Here is a 15580-nt window from a genome sequence, read left to right as displayed (position 1 = left end):
TATTATGTTGAGTTATGTTATGTTGTTTATCTTTTCTTATTTTATATTGTGCTATGACATGTATGCTGTGTTAATATATTGTTACGAATATTAGCAAAACTAAGGAGTGATGCCATCTCCAGGCCGATGCTAAGCAGTGACGTGAATTTACATCAATAATTCAATCATTATGTATCTACATAAACGAATCAATAATTGCGTCTACACATATGTACACATTCCGACGAGCTACATTTACATACAAGGCAGCGAGAGATGAGATGTCACACACAGATGAATTTACTTATACGCTTATGTGTGCGGGAGACTGTAAACTACAAACTCACATATGTACATCTGAGAAGCGCTAAAAAATAGACAATTGTAAACAAGTAGGAACTATATGAGAACTATACACACACGAATATAGTTGGTAAGTTCTGGAAATGGAAGAGCCTAGAAGTATGCAGCGTAAACTATAAAAGCGGGGCAGGCGAGTAAGAAGGGATTCAGTTTGAGTTGAGCAATCAATGAGTTATTGATTAAGCACGCGATCTGGCGGCCAATAGTAGAGTTTAATTTGAGTTATCAATCAGTTTGGCTATTAAGCCAGCGAGTAGCAAAGTATAAGTGTTATTGTGAAGTACTTTAATAAAGGCCATTTTTCCAGTATTCAATATTGGAGTTATTTATTCAACAGTTTAGCGATACGAACTTAGCAGAGGGTTGCAAATAAGAGGATTTGCAGCAAATTCGTTACAATATGTTATGTGGTGTTATTCTATGTTATGTTTTTGAGTTGAGTTACGTTGTGCTATGTTATGCGGTGTTATGTTTTGTTGCTATTTTGTGTTCAGTTGTGTTACGTTATGATAAGTAATATTATGTTGTGTTATAATATGTTGTGTTTTGTTCAGTTGTCTTAATAATTCAATTTATCTCTTGATTTTACTTCAATTCTTTACTATATTTCAGTCGAAATTTGTGTTGTAGAAGTGTGAACTGAATAAATAAGTTGTAATTACTTTTCTTGTTTGCACAGCATATTCACTTATTTATAAATTTCTTCGTAACCCACTATAAAATTTACGATAAATTTCTTAATTTTGTAACAAACATACACAAAAAGCAAACTTGACTTCTTTGCACCCAACTTTTCGCTGTTGGGGATAAATAACAACACAAAACCACAACAGCAACAACAGACATTAATTTGGCGCAAGCAACAAAATTGCAAATAGAAATTTGCTCATTTGCATTTTACATTTATTTGGTTAACGCGATCGCTTTTGTGTGGCGAATACAGAGAAAAAGGAAGAACGCGTTTTGAATAAATAAAAAGAACTCTGCGCACACAGAATCCTAAATAAATTTACTTTCGTTCATATGGAAAGGTTCAAGTGCTCCCCTTTGGTTAAGTTGTTTCTGAGGCCCTCAATACTAATTAAGAGGTTCCCTGCAAAAAAATGCGGTTCGTCCAGGGTGCGTTCGCGAATAGTCCCTCTTAGAGAACTATGTTACTAATAAGAGTTTTGATATCTTTATATTATAGGCACTGCTCTGTTGTTCGAACATGTTCTAAAAAGGGACAAAGGGTTTGAGTTTACTTTCAGTAACTCTTAAGATGATAATGAAATTATTTTGAATGAAACTTAAAAACCTTAAAAATTCCGTTTCATGTTAGGTCCTGGCTAGAGAGTGCCGAGGCCGGAAAAAAATCCATAAATCTCATATTGCCACAAGCCACTACCTTTCTGACCTTTTAGAAAGCAACCGCCTCAGCAGCTACTTCTTCGCTACTTCCAGCACCTTCTCCATTAATTTAGTCTTTACAGTCAGCTTTCGTCCCATATTTATGCTTTCTTCCTGCTCGGGCGCCATGTCAAAAATTATTTTACGGTACTCTTTAACGCGCGCAGTTTTGGACATGTACCACATCGGAATATCGCTAGCTTCATAAGAAAAGGTGCTAAGTCACTTAATTCAAATTTTACAGGAGACACATAAAACTCAATAACTTTTGAAAGAAACATTTTCTTCTAGAACTTTAAATGCACATTTTGAGCTAAGTGACAGTGAAATGATGTTTATTAGAAAAAATAATAAAAGAGCGTATAATGGCTTCCATTTAGCTATTAATTGACTTAGCACTTTTTCTACTACAAGAAAAAGACAAAAAATTGTTCTTAGCACTAAAAATAAAAAGAATGCTTTACTTTTAAACATAAATAGGAACTTCTTTATTGTTAAACAATTTAAGGTTACATATACACAGTCCTTTTTGTTGCTGTAAAACTAAAAATTATTAAATTAAATTAAGTAAAGGATTAGATAATTGAATCACAAATTATAATTTTACAGTCTTATTCATTGCCGCTTATCAGTTATAAAAAAATAAAATATTAAAATAAAAATTCATGATGATCTTTTGGCAATGTTTGAAACTAACATTGCAAGTCATTGCATTTTTTATGCCTGATTGGTCTTCTGTTTTGGTACAGTTGCTCCAAATCGCACCATTTCGTTGCAATTACATTTTTATTCATTCGTTGTGGAAAAGTTTTCCACGAATCATTGAACCTTAACTTAAAAGAAATATTACCATTTACATTATATTGGAGTGCGCGTATGTCTGTTACTTTTGCATCTCCTTTGCCACGTCCAGGACGAATGCTCATATAAAATTCGATTTTATTGAAGTTTTTGAAAAAATCGTAAGTTAAATAATTCACTGCGTATGGAAATGGCTTTTTGCGACCTGTCTTGCATATTTCTATGTATTCAGCAGGAACATGAATATTTCTTTTTTTGATCATACGCTCTATAGTAGAATGGACGAGTAGAATTTTTTGTTCTATAACAATATTGTTTATAATAAGCGCATTACTGAGTAAAGAATTACGGTTTTGATAACCACACCCATCGCTATAAAAATTATTTTAATAGGCTTCTCATTATCAAGGCTAGGAAGTACCTTGTTTTCAATAAACCAAACCCAAATGCTTGCGAACTCTTCGGCGTTAAGTCCTCCTTCAGATTCATACCATAAGAAACAATATCCTTTTTTGTTAATAAAAAAAAAAAAAAAAAGTTATATAATATAAGCTACTAACGTTTGATTTTGGTGCCATCAGCACTGCTTAAAGATCCACTGTGAAAACATTTTGTTCTGACGCTTTATCACTTTGTTTTTCTATTCTTGCCTCTTCTTTTTTTCTAGGTGAATAGTGTATTCTGAGTGTGGAATACTTCCGAGGGAGTAACGGGCACATATTTCGCATTGATCCTTCTTTGGTGTAAACAAACTGAGATTTCTGCTTTCAAATTCAGAATGAAATTTTGTAAGCGAAAGTGGCCGGATGTTGTGACCACACACCAATCCTTTGAATAAAAATCATAAATATGTTTTTTTGAGTTCCATTCTGGCAAGAGATATTTTTTTCGCGTTCCAGAACGGCAGTAATGAGATTCCATTGAGGGAAGGTTGTCAAAAAATAATTTCAAGGCTTTTTTTTCTTCGGATTTGTTTGTAGTTGTTTTTTTGGCACATTGGTGTGGCCGCTCAAAGGCTTCTTGACCCAGTTAAGAACAACCCGTCGACCAATATTCAAGGTGTTTAAAAAAAAAACTTCTGCACACGCGCACATTTTCATTATTGACTTTGAAATGGTATTTCAAACTGCGAACTCTTCTGGATACATCAGGATCGGAACGATTGCGTGGATGAGAGAAGGTTTTACAGAATGTACCAACATACTCACATATATTTTTTTTTTTTGCTTCCAGTCCATGTCCCAGAAATCTTTGAATATATCCTGCCTTTGAGCATCAGTAACGCTTGCGCATTTCATTGCAGCTTTTCCACTTCTTTGTTTGTATTTACACTTTGGCTTTAATGATATGGATTCTTTGTACATTTTATAATTCCACACCCCATCTTTCTTCTGTTTTCCATGGAAGCTTTTGCCTTTTTCTCGTCGCTTTTTATTTGATATTTGAATCCATGCGCTGTTCTCCTCTTGCTTTCTTTTCTGTCGCTTTTTCGAGCTGATCTGTATATTGAAAGAATCATCAGAATCACTATTGAACTCATACGGCACCGGTCCAACTACTTCATCAACAGATTCAATTCCATAATTTTCATCATCGGTGCACTGAAGGCAGACATCTGCTGCATAGCTAGTCATTATTGTCGTCAGTATTCATCGCATTCTTCTATTAAATAATATTTTTTGTAGAAAGTTCTTTGTTGCATTAAGTAATAATAATTTCTTACCTTTTTCAAATCAAACATAAACTCAAATTATTAATTTAGTGCAGATTATGTACACTATAACAAAGGACGTGCGATTTGACTTAGCGCGCTCTTTTTTACAACAGCTGGCTTAGCACTTTTGCGCGTTTTTTTTTTTTTTTTTTGACAACAGTTGACTTAGCACTTTTGCAAATCATTGCCAGAAGAAAGGAAAAAACAAATTTTTTCCATTTTTTCATTTTGCAATCTATATAATTTAAATTTATTTATCGAACTGCATTAAAAACTAAATTTTTGTAAAAGGTTGACTTAGCACCTATTCTTATGAAGCTGACGATATGTTGAATGACGTTTTGTGAAATTTGCATCGTGCTCAGGTTGCGAACCTTTGCGATTGTTATTATAGCACTCTCCCTCGTAGTAATGGCCCCTCTTTTTTTGTCTTAGAGAGGTAGCAGGATGTATTAATGTATCTGTTTATTATTACTAGGGCATGCTCAAACCCTATACACTTATAGAGTTTTTGTTTTTATTTTGCCCTGTGCCTATTCAAATACAAATTCAGACTTTGAATATAAAAAAAAATTTGATAGCACTCCCATATGTCCTCACAAATAAATTCGATTCATATGAAAGTACAAAGAAAAAGCACTTCCATATTGTTGAACAGCCCTGATTATTCCAGTGCTATAGCGGAGTGCTTAGGTATAGGTAAAGTATGTACTTGTTCATTTTGCAAATACTGTTAACTTCAGAGCTTATCTCTTAGGCTGACCAGTTATGGTAGTTCATCGTTGCCTGCATTGCCAATATTCAAGCCACCCAACTGGGATCAAATTGGGCTATTTACCCCCTATTCTCGTAATGTGGCTAACTTGAACAAAGGTATCTCTTGGGGCAGTAACATTTGTAGACTGCTTAGCCTGGGGTCGCGCTCTGAGAAATCTACTTTAACTTTCCTTTACGTATATTATTTGTTCGAACAAATTCGCCTCCGTCGTGGGAAGTTTCTTTAGAGTCACTCATTTTTCCATCTTAAAAGACTCGGATATGACTGCATCTAACATGGAAAGACAGATACGTAGGTGCCTTAAGCGACAATTGCGGCTCTCAGACTTGTATAATTTCGCCTTAGCTATTGCAAGGAGTCGATCTATGATACACGTACATAAGTAAGTAATTGGCTTTAATTTAAATGTAGATTTTATATTCAAGATTGTACTTACACGTGTACATACATATCGAAGATCGTAATAAAATAAATTTATGACATTAGGTTGATTAAATTTCGATTGCATGCTTTACCTGAAATAAAATAAAAGAAAGTTAAAATTTACTAAATTGAAATGAATTAGGCAGAGGAAACTAGTTAAAGAATTTATGTTTCATGAATGAGTAACACTTAATACTATGTACAAACACACACCAAATTGGCAATTTATACCATTTGGGCAATTTATTACACAATTTATCATATAATAAATTGTAATAAAAAATTGTCACTTTAAAAAAAATTGCATTATAAATTGTTTCGAACTGCAGATGCAACCTTGTAAAGTGTGTTTATTGAGTAGATTTAAACGTCAGTTACGCATGGCTCAACTATATGGTGGCTCATCTCATCAGCTGATTTTATTTTTTACATTTCACAGGAGTAGGAATTGTGAAAAGAAGATGGCAAACTCAAAATGAAACCAAAACATTGAACAGATTTACTTACAACACACCAAAATTTCAAAGTTTTATGTTTTCATTCCATTCCATTTGCCTAATACCAACACACCCATTTTGACAGTCTGAACAAAGGTATGTTGTTGCTGTAGAGATGAGCCAACCAGCTATCAAATTACTATTGTGTAAGCTAAACTGGGTTGTATGAACACCACTCAATTTAAATCGAAATTGCCTCAAATTATTTTTCCGTTTGAACATACTTGCTTGCAGTAAACTTAATGAAAAGAATTGAGCGAAGCACCTCCGGCGAATCATATAATGACTAGGTCGGTATTTTGGCAGAAATTGGCTGAGAGGAGAAAAAATTTTCCGCTCTTTTGTAAGTGCATTTTTTTTTGTGTTTCGCTAAGTCCGAGAAGTTCACCCTCGTAAAAATTGACTTACACTCCACTAGTCTGACTTTGACCCAGCTGATATTTTGTCGCGGATTAGGTTACAAAGGAAAACTTGTTTTGTTAACATTTACTCTTTTCCGAAATAAACTAAATTAAATGAGACTTAGCGGCTATTTTGCCGCTTGTTAGGCTCAAATTAGTTGCGAGGAGAAAACACATTTTTTGCCCTTGACTTTATCTTAGCGAAGCACACAAAAAATCACTTGCAAAAGCGCAACAATTGTTTTCTCTGCGCAACTTATTAGCAAATAATTAGCGGCAAAATAACTACCTAATAATTTTTTGATTCGCCGAAGATGCTTTGCTGACTTCATGTTGATGTGTAAAATCAAAAGCTTTTCGAATTGTGTGTGCAAAACAGGAGAAAAACTAGTTCGATTTTTTCTTCAGACTTTTAAATAAAATGTCAGTGTTGCAGGCTTATATAAGGATGTTTTTAAAAATAATGGTATTATCAAGTTTTTTGTTTATTGCTAGTGTCTGCCAGGCCTACTAGTAGGTTAATAGAAGCGAAGAAATATATGGATAAAGGTTCCATGCCGCGAAATTTGGGTTTATTTACACAATTTTTCTTTGAAGCTATTCATACATGCACAAACGGTTAAAAATCAAGAAAACGACAAAAACGTAGTACATCTAAAATTTGCCGAATTCACCTTCAACGTTATTAATTGGCCAATGACCCGAGTTAAACTTTCAATAAAATAACAATCATCGAATCCCAAAATTATTGCCATAAACACCCACCATTGGTTGACATTAATTGATTGTACACTTACTATGTATATTTGTATATTAGGGTGTCCCAAAATAAATTGTTTTATTCAACTCTGAGAACTATAAAGATCTGCATAATTCCTAAATTGAATCCTTTATTGGTTCATGAAAGGACTGAAAATCGTTAAACTTAACAGTTCTGAATTCAAAATTATTATTAAATGCTTTGCTGATGCTCAAGCTAAATGTTGTCTCCTGGGATATTAGTTTTAATTCGTTCAAAAATGGTAAAATTTGAAGGATTTTATTACAGTTTTTCATAGAATAGTCCGATGAGCGTTGTGTTTAAGAATTTGGGATAACGCTCCCGGCATCTCGGTCGTTTTTATACTCAGCATGGCGTGGCACCGCCCACTTGTGATAAATAAATTTTACAAATATTATTAATCATAAATCAAAAACCGTTAAACCTATCGTAACGAAATTCGGCAGAGAGGTTGCCTTTACTATAAGGAATGTTTTGAAGAAAAATTTACGAAATCGGTTAAGGACCACGCCCACTTTTATATAACAGATTTTTAAAAGGGTCGTGGATGAATAAAATAAGCTATATCTTTGCAAAAAAGAGCTTTATATCAATGGTATTTCATTTCCCAAGTGGATTTATAACAATAAATAGGAAAAACTTCAAATTTAAAGAAATGGGCGTGGCACCGCCCCTTTTATGACTAAGCAATTTTCTATGTTTCGGGAGCCATAACTCTAAGAAAAATTGTGGGATCGTAATAAAATCGGGTACACAGGTTTTTCCTATAGCAGGAAATATTTCTAGAAAAAATGGACGAGATCGGTTAAAAGGGTCGTAGACGAAAATAATAAGCTATATCTTAGAGAAAAAGAGCTTTGTATCAATAGACTTTTACTTTTTAAATTGAATTATAATATTAAATTGGAAAATGCTAAAATTTTTTAAAATGGGTGTGGCACCGCCCCTTTTATGACTAAGCAATTTTCAATGTTTCGGGAGCCATAACTCGAAGAAAAATTAACGGATCGTAATGAAATTGTGTACACACATTTTCCTTATAGCAGAAAATATTTCTATTAAAAATGGATGGGATCGGCTAAAGACCACGGCAACTTAGATATAAAACAAGTTTAAAAGGGTCGTAGACTAGAATAATAAGCTATAACTTAGCAAAAAATAGTTTTGAATCAATGATATTTCACTTATCAAGTTTTATTGTATGAGGAAATGGGGAGACATTTTTTTTAAACGGGCGGTGCCACGTGTTATGTAGAAAAGTAATTTATCTGAAATGAAATGTGCAATTGAAGCTCGCGCTGAGTATATAATGTTCGGTTACAACGGAACTTCGACACCTTTACTTGTTAAGCCTTAGAAATCACAGGATTATTGGACTTTAATTCCGGTATTGTTGAAAATAGCATTTTCAAATACATTTATAAATAAAAAAAAATGTTTAAACCTGTGCAAAGATTTTTGCTACTGGTTTTTAAAGGTTTCCATTGCAGAGAACCTAAATTTATTTTCTCTTTATTGACAACAATTTTCTAAAAAAAAAAACAATGTTTTTATGCGAGAAGATAGCTTTTTTCTTATTGACTTTGCACATCTTTCTGTTCGAAAAAGACGTGGTTTAATATTTTTTCGAGTTCTATGGGTTCTTCTTGTACTTACTTACTTACTTAATTGGCGCTTAACCGTCTAAACGGTTATGGCCGTCCAACAAGGCGCGCCAGTCGCTCCTTCGCCCCGCCAACCGGCGCCAATTGGTCACACCAAGGGAGTTTAAATCGTTTTCCACCTGGTCCTTCCAACGGAGTGGGGCCGCCCTCTACCTCTGCTTCCATAGGCGGGTTCCGCTGGACTATGTTGATGTCTGCGTATAGCTCGTACAGCTCATCATTAAATCTTCTTCGGTACTCGATCGCCAACGCGTAGAGGTCCATAAATCTTTCGAAGAACTTTTCTCTCGAACACTCCCAAAGCCGCTTCATCTGATGTTGTCATGGTCCATGCTTCTGCCCCATACAGCAGGACGGGTACGATAAGTGACTTGTAGAGTATGATTTTCGTTCGCCGAGAGAGGACTTTACTTTTCAATTGCCTACCTAGTCCAAAGTATCATTTATTGGCAAGATTGATTCTTCACTGGATTTCAGTGCTGATGTTGTTGCTAGTGTTGATGCTGGTTCCCAAATAAACGAAGTCTTTTACTATTTCGAAATTATGGTGGTTGCCAAGGCGCGTATGCGCTGACTCTTTGCTGGATGACAGCAGGTACTTCGTTTTGTCCTCATTCACCATCAAACCCATCTTTACCCCTTCTTTTTCCAGTTTGGAGTAAGCAGAACTAACAGCGCGGGTGTTTAGGCCGATGATATCAATGTCATCAGCATATGCCAGTAATTGCACGCTTTTATAGTATATTGTTCCAGTGCGGTTAAGTTCTGCAGCTAGTATAATTTTCTCTCTTCGTGCTGTCGAAGGCGGCTTTAAAGTCGACGAAGAGGTGATGTGTGTCGATTCTCTTTTCACGGTTTTTTTCCAAGATTTTGCGCATTGTGAAAATCTGGTCGATGGTAGATTTACCAGGTCTGAAGCCGCACTGATAAGGTCCAAACAGCCGGTTCACGGTGGGCTTCAATCTTTCGCACAATACACTTGAAAGGACCTTATATGCGATATTAAGATGGCTGATTCCACGATAGTTGGTGCATTTTGCAGTATCCCCCTTCTTGTGGACTGGGCAAAGAACACTTAGATTCCAACCGTCGGGCATGCACTCGTCCGCCCATATTTTGCTAAGAAGCTGCTGCATGCGCCTTAACAACTCCTCGCCGCCGTACTTGAATAGCTCCGCAGGCAATCCATCAGCGCCCACGGCCTTGTTGTATTTCAATCTGGTTATTGCTATTCTAACTTCGTCATAATCGGGCGGGGGGACATATATTCCATCAGCGTCGATTGCGGGATCGGGTTCTTCATCTCTGCGCGGTGAATTGCTGCCTCCATTTAGGAGAGCAGAGAAGTATTCCCTCCATAATCTAAGAACTCTCTCTGGACATCAGTTACAAGGTCGCTGTTTTCATTCCTACAGGAGTTCTTCTAGTACATATATTCAAATTATTTCTAATTAAATTATTTTTTATTTTGTAGAACTACCATCTAGATGAGTTCCCTTCAGATCGTTCATACCGGGAATTGTTGTTAAATATTATAAAATTTGTTTTCGAGATATTCATTTTCAGTAAATTGCGTTCAAACCATTTCGAAAGTTTCTTTATATCCGTTTGAATATTGACTAACAGTTCATCTAGAGTATCAGTAGCATTCTTGCTCCCGTCATCAGCATAAAATTGTGGTTTTCTATTTAGCTCGAGTTTACATATATTGTTGATGTATATTAAAAATAGATTTGCTGCTAATTTTGATCCTTGTTGAACACCAGTTTTAATAGTTATAGTTAGACTTTTTGTATCTTTTCTTTTGGACAAATTCCTTTCTATCAATTAAAAAACTTTCGAAGAATTTAACAGTAGTGTCATTAACTCCCAACTCTGTAAGCGTTTGTATCATGATGTAAAGATTTACTGAGTCAAACGCTTTGCCAAGATCAATTGCCAGCATAGCAATCTTTTGTTTTTATCTAAATGTTCATATAGTAATTATGTACAATTGATGCATGCGCACAAAGTGCTTGAGTTTTCTGTAAATCCAAAATTGGTTCAGGTTTCCGAGATAGTATGTGATTCGTGAGTTTAGACTCTGGAACGATGTTTTGATTCTGTGTTTTTTTGTTGTAATCTCTAATTTGTTCCCTGAACTTCGTTTTTATTTGCCGTCCTGTTTGTCGTCAATGTTATATATTACCTCAAGCTCTCTCTTATATGCTTTTTGTGCCACCTGTTCTTCTTTCAAGCGTATGTACCAAATGATTTAATGCTGCAGTTTTATGCTGCTTGGATGATTTATAACTATTATGTATTGTAACGAATTTACTGCAATTCCTCTTATTTGCAACCTTCTACTAACGTTCGAATCACTAAACTGTTGAAAAAATAACTCCACTATTCAATAACGCAAAATGGTCTTTATTAAAGTACTTCACAATAACACTTATAATTCGCAACTTATAGCTTGCTTAAATCAAACTGATTGTCGTGCCTCTACTGTTGCCGCTTTTATACTCTTCGATTGCCTCGTTCCATACTTCTAGGCGTTTCCAGAATTAACTTATTAACTGCTATAGAATTATAACTACAGATGCACGTGTATAGCTTCTCATATGCGCGTGTATATGTAAGTGACACTTCCACAGATAATTGCCTACTTTTGGGAGCATCTCAGATAAGATATATGCATGTGTTTGTGCGTCTCTTCTCCGCTGCGTGTACGTATATATGTGTAGACATAATGATTGATTCGTTTATGTAGATACAAGTGACTGCCTGCTTTATTGTTGTGGTGGCTTCATTTACTTAGCATCAGACTAGTGATGTGAGTATCACTTAGTGTCACTAATAATAGTCACAGTATTATTGTGTCGGTGGCCGTTGGCTTTCTATAAATGCTTTTGGTAAATCGATTGTATATTTATCTTGAGGCCCAGATTGTTGAAAGGCCCACTTTTTCGCATGTTTATTTAATTAAGAAAAGGCAAAACTTATGGCGTGTTTGTTAAGGTCAATTAAATAAATTTTAGCAGCACCAGTAATTGTAGGTTCTTATAATATTTAATTTTTGATGCCCTTGTTTATTTAAAAAATTTTGGATTTTATGAGCTCGAGGCCTTGCTTTGAGTAAAACACTATGTTAATATTCATATATTTATTTGGTCGATATTTCGACTTCAATCTGAAGTCATTTTAAAGATTGCATGGAAATGCATGATCGACGGATGATCGGTTCTTATAATAGATTGTGCCTTCACGATTTACTGCTAGAATTATCTTCTCCAGAATTTGGTTAAAGCAATCGCACGAAGCAGAGTGGCCTTGTCTAAAGCCTCGTTAGGTTTCGAATGCCTCGGAGCGGTCCTTTTAAATTCTTAACCAGCAAGTGGTTTTGCTCAACGTCATTTGCAGAGCCTTATTCACTTTGCTGGGAATTCAGACACATGCAGCTTCTTCTCGAGCTGTCAAGTACTGCTTTGAAATCGAACACGAAAAGATTTTGAGTGTCGATTTTCCTCTCGTTAGTCTTCTCGAGGATGTGGCGCACCGTGAAGATCTGGTCGAAAGTGGATTTACCAGGTCTGAAGCCCAGTACGCTAGACAGAACCTTGTACGCGATAATAATAAGGCTGATTCTGTGATTATTAGCGCGATAAGCAGGATCGCCTTTCTTGTGGATTGACCTGAGCATTAACTTGGGTCGATGTGTCTGGACGAAAGTTTACCGATATCGCGCCATTAGCCAGAAAAAACGGCTTTCAAAATATATATTAGTATAGATATAAAACGCATTGGTAACTCTTGTTATGTTGGCATGTTGGTAATACTTTTTGTCTTTTGTTCAAAAATATCGTGAGAGGTATCAAACGAAGTGTCTTGACTTCGAGAACAAAAATCCGAAGGTGGAAAAGAAAGAGTGTAAGCTTTTCGGAGATGTTTGTAGTTGAATTTGAAAGTTTGCATGTGGTTGTTGTAATGTTTGTGACTTAAGCCAGCAGACACTCCCTTCCTCGTCTAATGAGATAATAGCACCTGACAGTAGAAAACGAGTTATAAGTAGAAACTTGCAAAGTGCATTGATGGCCTGATGTGCTAAAACTTCAAGCCGTCAATGTGTGGATCGCTGATGATAAACCGTCATGGGTTTTGAAATAGTCGGCTATACGGTCTATGAACTTTGTTTTTTTTTTCTAATTTACTCGTTTTCTATGTATAATAATTTACTATAACTTTTTAAAGTATAGATTTTACAAAAATAATAAACTTGGTCTTGAAGACAACAAATTAATATAATAATTAATTATTCAAGTCGCTCGAGAGCTGTGTGTCGTGGTTTCACGATGTGTCTGCTGGCTTGAGACTCAAGCTGGCAGACACTCACTTTTCTCAGAACCGGACGCAGCTATAAATTTTTTTTGTGGAGTAAATGTGATATAAATTATGCAAGTCGTTCGGGAGCTGTGCGTCGTGTTTTCGCGAAGTGTCTGCTGGTTTGAGTCTTAAACCGGCAGACACTTGCTTTTCTCGGAACTGGTCGTAGCTATACATTTTTTTTGTGGTATTAAATTCCAAATAAATGAGATATAAATTATTTAAAATATAATATTGTTGTTTGCTATAGTGTGTCTGCCACCTTAATACGAGCGCGACCGGCTGAGATTGCCATTGTCTGCCACATTTCAATTTCAAACTTCTACACGAAAATAGAAAGCTATAAAACAAAAAACTAAAGTTAAATTTTACTAAACTCTTGAGAGCACGCCTTTAAGTATTCCTACTATTAGGATTAAAAAACATATATAACTAGTATGTACCTAATGGTGTATAAAGGAATAGCAACAAAAAGCCAATACACCAAATGCAAAGCGAGCAGCGGGGCATTCATATGGTTGGGTGGATTACACTAGTATAAAGTATGAATGTTGGAGATTTCGGGTTCAATACTCAGATCCCGAGAAGCCAGCTGATGAGGAACTAAATGTATTAGTATTTAAGCTAATAAAAAGCTTTCATCCTCAGCGAAACGCGGTAATTTCCACACCAATTTGACTAATTCGAATCATCTGATATAATACCTCGTTAAGGTATTATGTAGTACTATGTTATGTGTTGTTCTATGCTATGTTATGTTCCATTTTGTGTTTATGTTGTGTTATGTTATCTTGTGATTTATTATATTGTGATATGTTTCCCTGTGTTGTGTTATGTTATGTTGGGTTAAGTTATGTTGTGAATGTTATGTTGTGTTACGATGTAATATTGTGTTATTTTATGTTATGTTATTTGAATTAAGTTTCGTTGCACTATGTTATGTTTTGTTATGAAACTATGTGTTATATCACATTATGTCATGTTCTGCTATGTTATGTTTTGTTGTTATGTTCTGTTCAGTTGTGTTATGTTATGATATGTTGTTATATGTTGTGTTATATTATGTTGTGTTTTTTTCAGTTGTCTTAATTATTTTATTAAATCTTTTGATTTTGCCTCATTTTTTTCTCTATTTCAGTCGAAATTTGTGTTGTAGAAGTGTGAACTGAATAACTAAGCTATAATTGCTTTTGTTGTTTACCCAGCACATTCACTTATTTGTGAATTTCTTCGTAACTTACCATAAAATTCATGATAAAATTCAAAATTTTGTAATAAACATAGACAAAAACAAAAGTAACTTTTTTGAACCCAGTTTTCGCTGTTGTGGCTAAATAACAAACAGTGAAAAACGACAACAGCAACAAAATCCAGCATAAGCAACGAAATTTCAAATAGAAATTTGCTCAGTTGGATTTTTTTTTTGTTAACGCGATCACTTTTGTGTGGCGGATACAGAGAAGGAAGAAGAACGTAATAATAATACTAAAAGATGGAAAATAATTAGGTAGGTCCTAGGTACTAGTCATCACACTTGTCATCAATCTAGGCCGTTGATCAGACAAATAAATAAATTAAATTAAATTCTATTGATAGTCAACCGCTTATATCTTTACAAATTATATTTTCATATATGTGTAAGTAAGACCAACTTAATCAGATTATGCTACGCCTTACGTTTTTAGAAATTTCACTCCCCAACGCTTCTATTTATTTGACTGATCAACGGCCTAGATTGATGACAAGTGTTCTATCTTTTAGTATTATTATTACTTAATGTAAGTATTGTTTTCAATAAAACCGTTTAACTTAAACATTTTTTAAATTATTTTATTTGAATTTCACTTCCAACATTTTAACTTATGTGCCCCAAAGTATTTTGACGACACTTCTACCGGAACTTGAATTTTTACTTAAATTTCTCTTACAAAATTTTAACTGTTTTAAAAATGGATATAGCTCAGAGTCTAGGCCAATGATATTTGGCATATACTTAATCTGGATTAAGATCTAAACAATTTTGTAAAAGTTGGCATCCTTAGGTACGCTTGGATCCATGTATAGACTATTTCTGGGATGCTTTTGGGATAATTTCCTGTCTGCTTTCTGATCATGACGAGGCTCTTTGGGATCACTTTGGGATAGTTTTCGGAATTGTTTCAGGGCTTTTCTGGATAAGCTCGAGAATGTTTTCGGGATATTTTACGAACTATTTCCGTGCTATTTCGGTTAATTTCAAGATTGTTTTAGGTACCATTTTGACGATAACTGGATATAATTTGGGATCGCTTTCGGGCTAATTTCGGAACTATTGCCGGAATTTCAGTCGGAGCTATTTTAGAATGAGTTCGAGACTGTTTTCGTGAAAGTTTTTGGACCACCCCGTATCATTTTGGGATAATTTTATGATTGTTTTCGGTATAGTTCT

General features: G+C 34.9%; 1 protein-coding gene across 9 annotated transcripts in view; it reads right to left on the bottom strand.

Moving 5' to 3' along the window:
- Positions 1-15580, bottom strand: part of T48 (FU domain-containing protein T48) — a 236252-nt gene that overhangs the window by 87865 nt on the left and 132807 nt on the right. The window contains exon 2 of one of the 9 annotated variants that reach the window (XM_067762059.1): positions 5461-5539. The exons of the other annotated variants lie outside the window; for them this stretch is intronic. Coding sequence (XP_067618160.1) covers positions 5461-5470 — 10 coding nt within the window. The 5' untranslated portion in view covers positions 5471-5539. The remainder of the gene's footprint in view (positions 1-5460; positions 5540-15580) is intronic. 9 annotated transcript variants of the gene reach the window in all.

Source organism: Eurosta solidaginis, chromosome 1 (genome assembly GCF_040869045.1).
Source record: "Eurosta solidaginis isolate ZX-2024a chromosome 1, ASM4086904v1, whole genome shotgun sequence".
Classification (NCBI taxonomy): Eukaryota; Metazoa; Arthropoda; class Insecta; order Diptera; family Tephritidae; genus Eurosta; species Eurosta solidaginis.
This window is presented reverse-complemented; position numbering and strand designations above follow the sequence as displayed.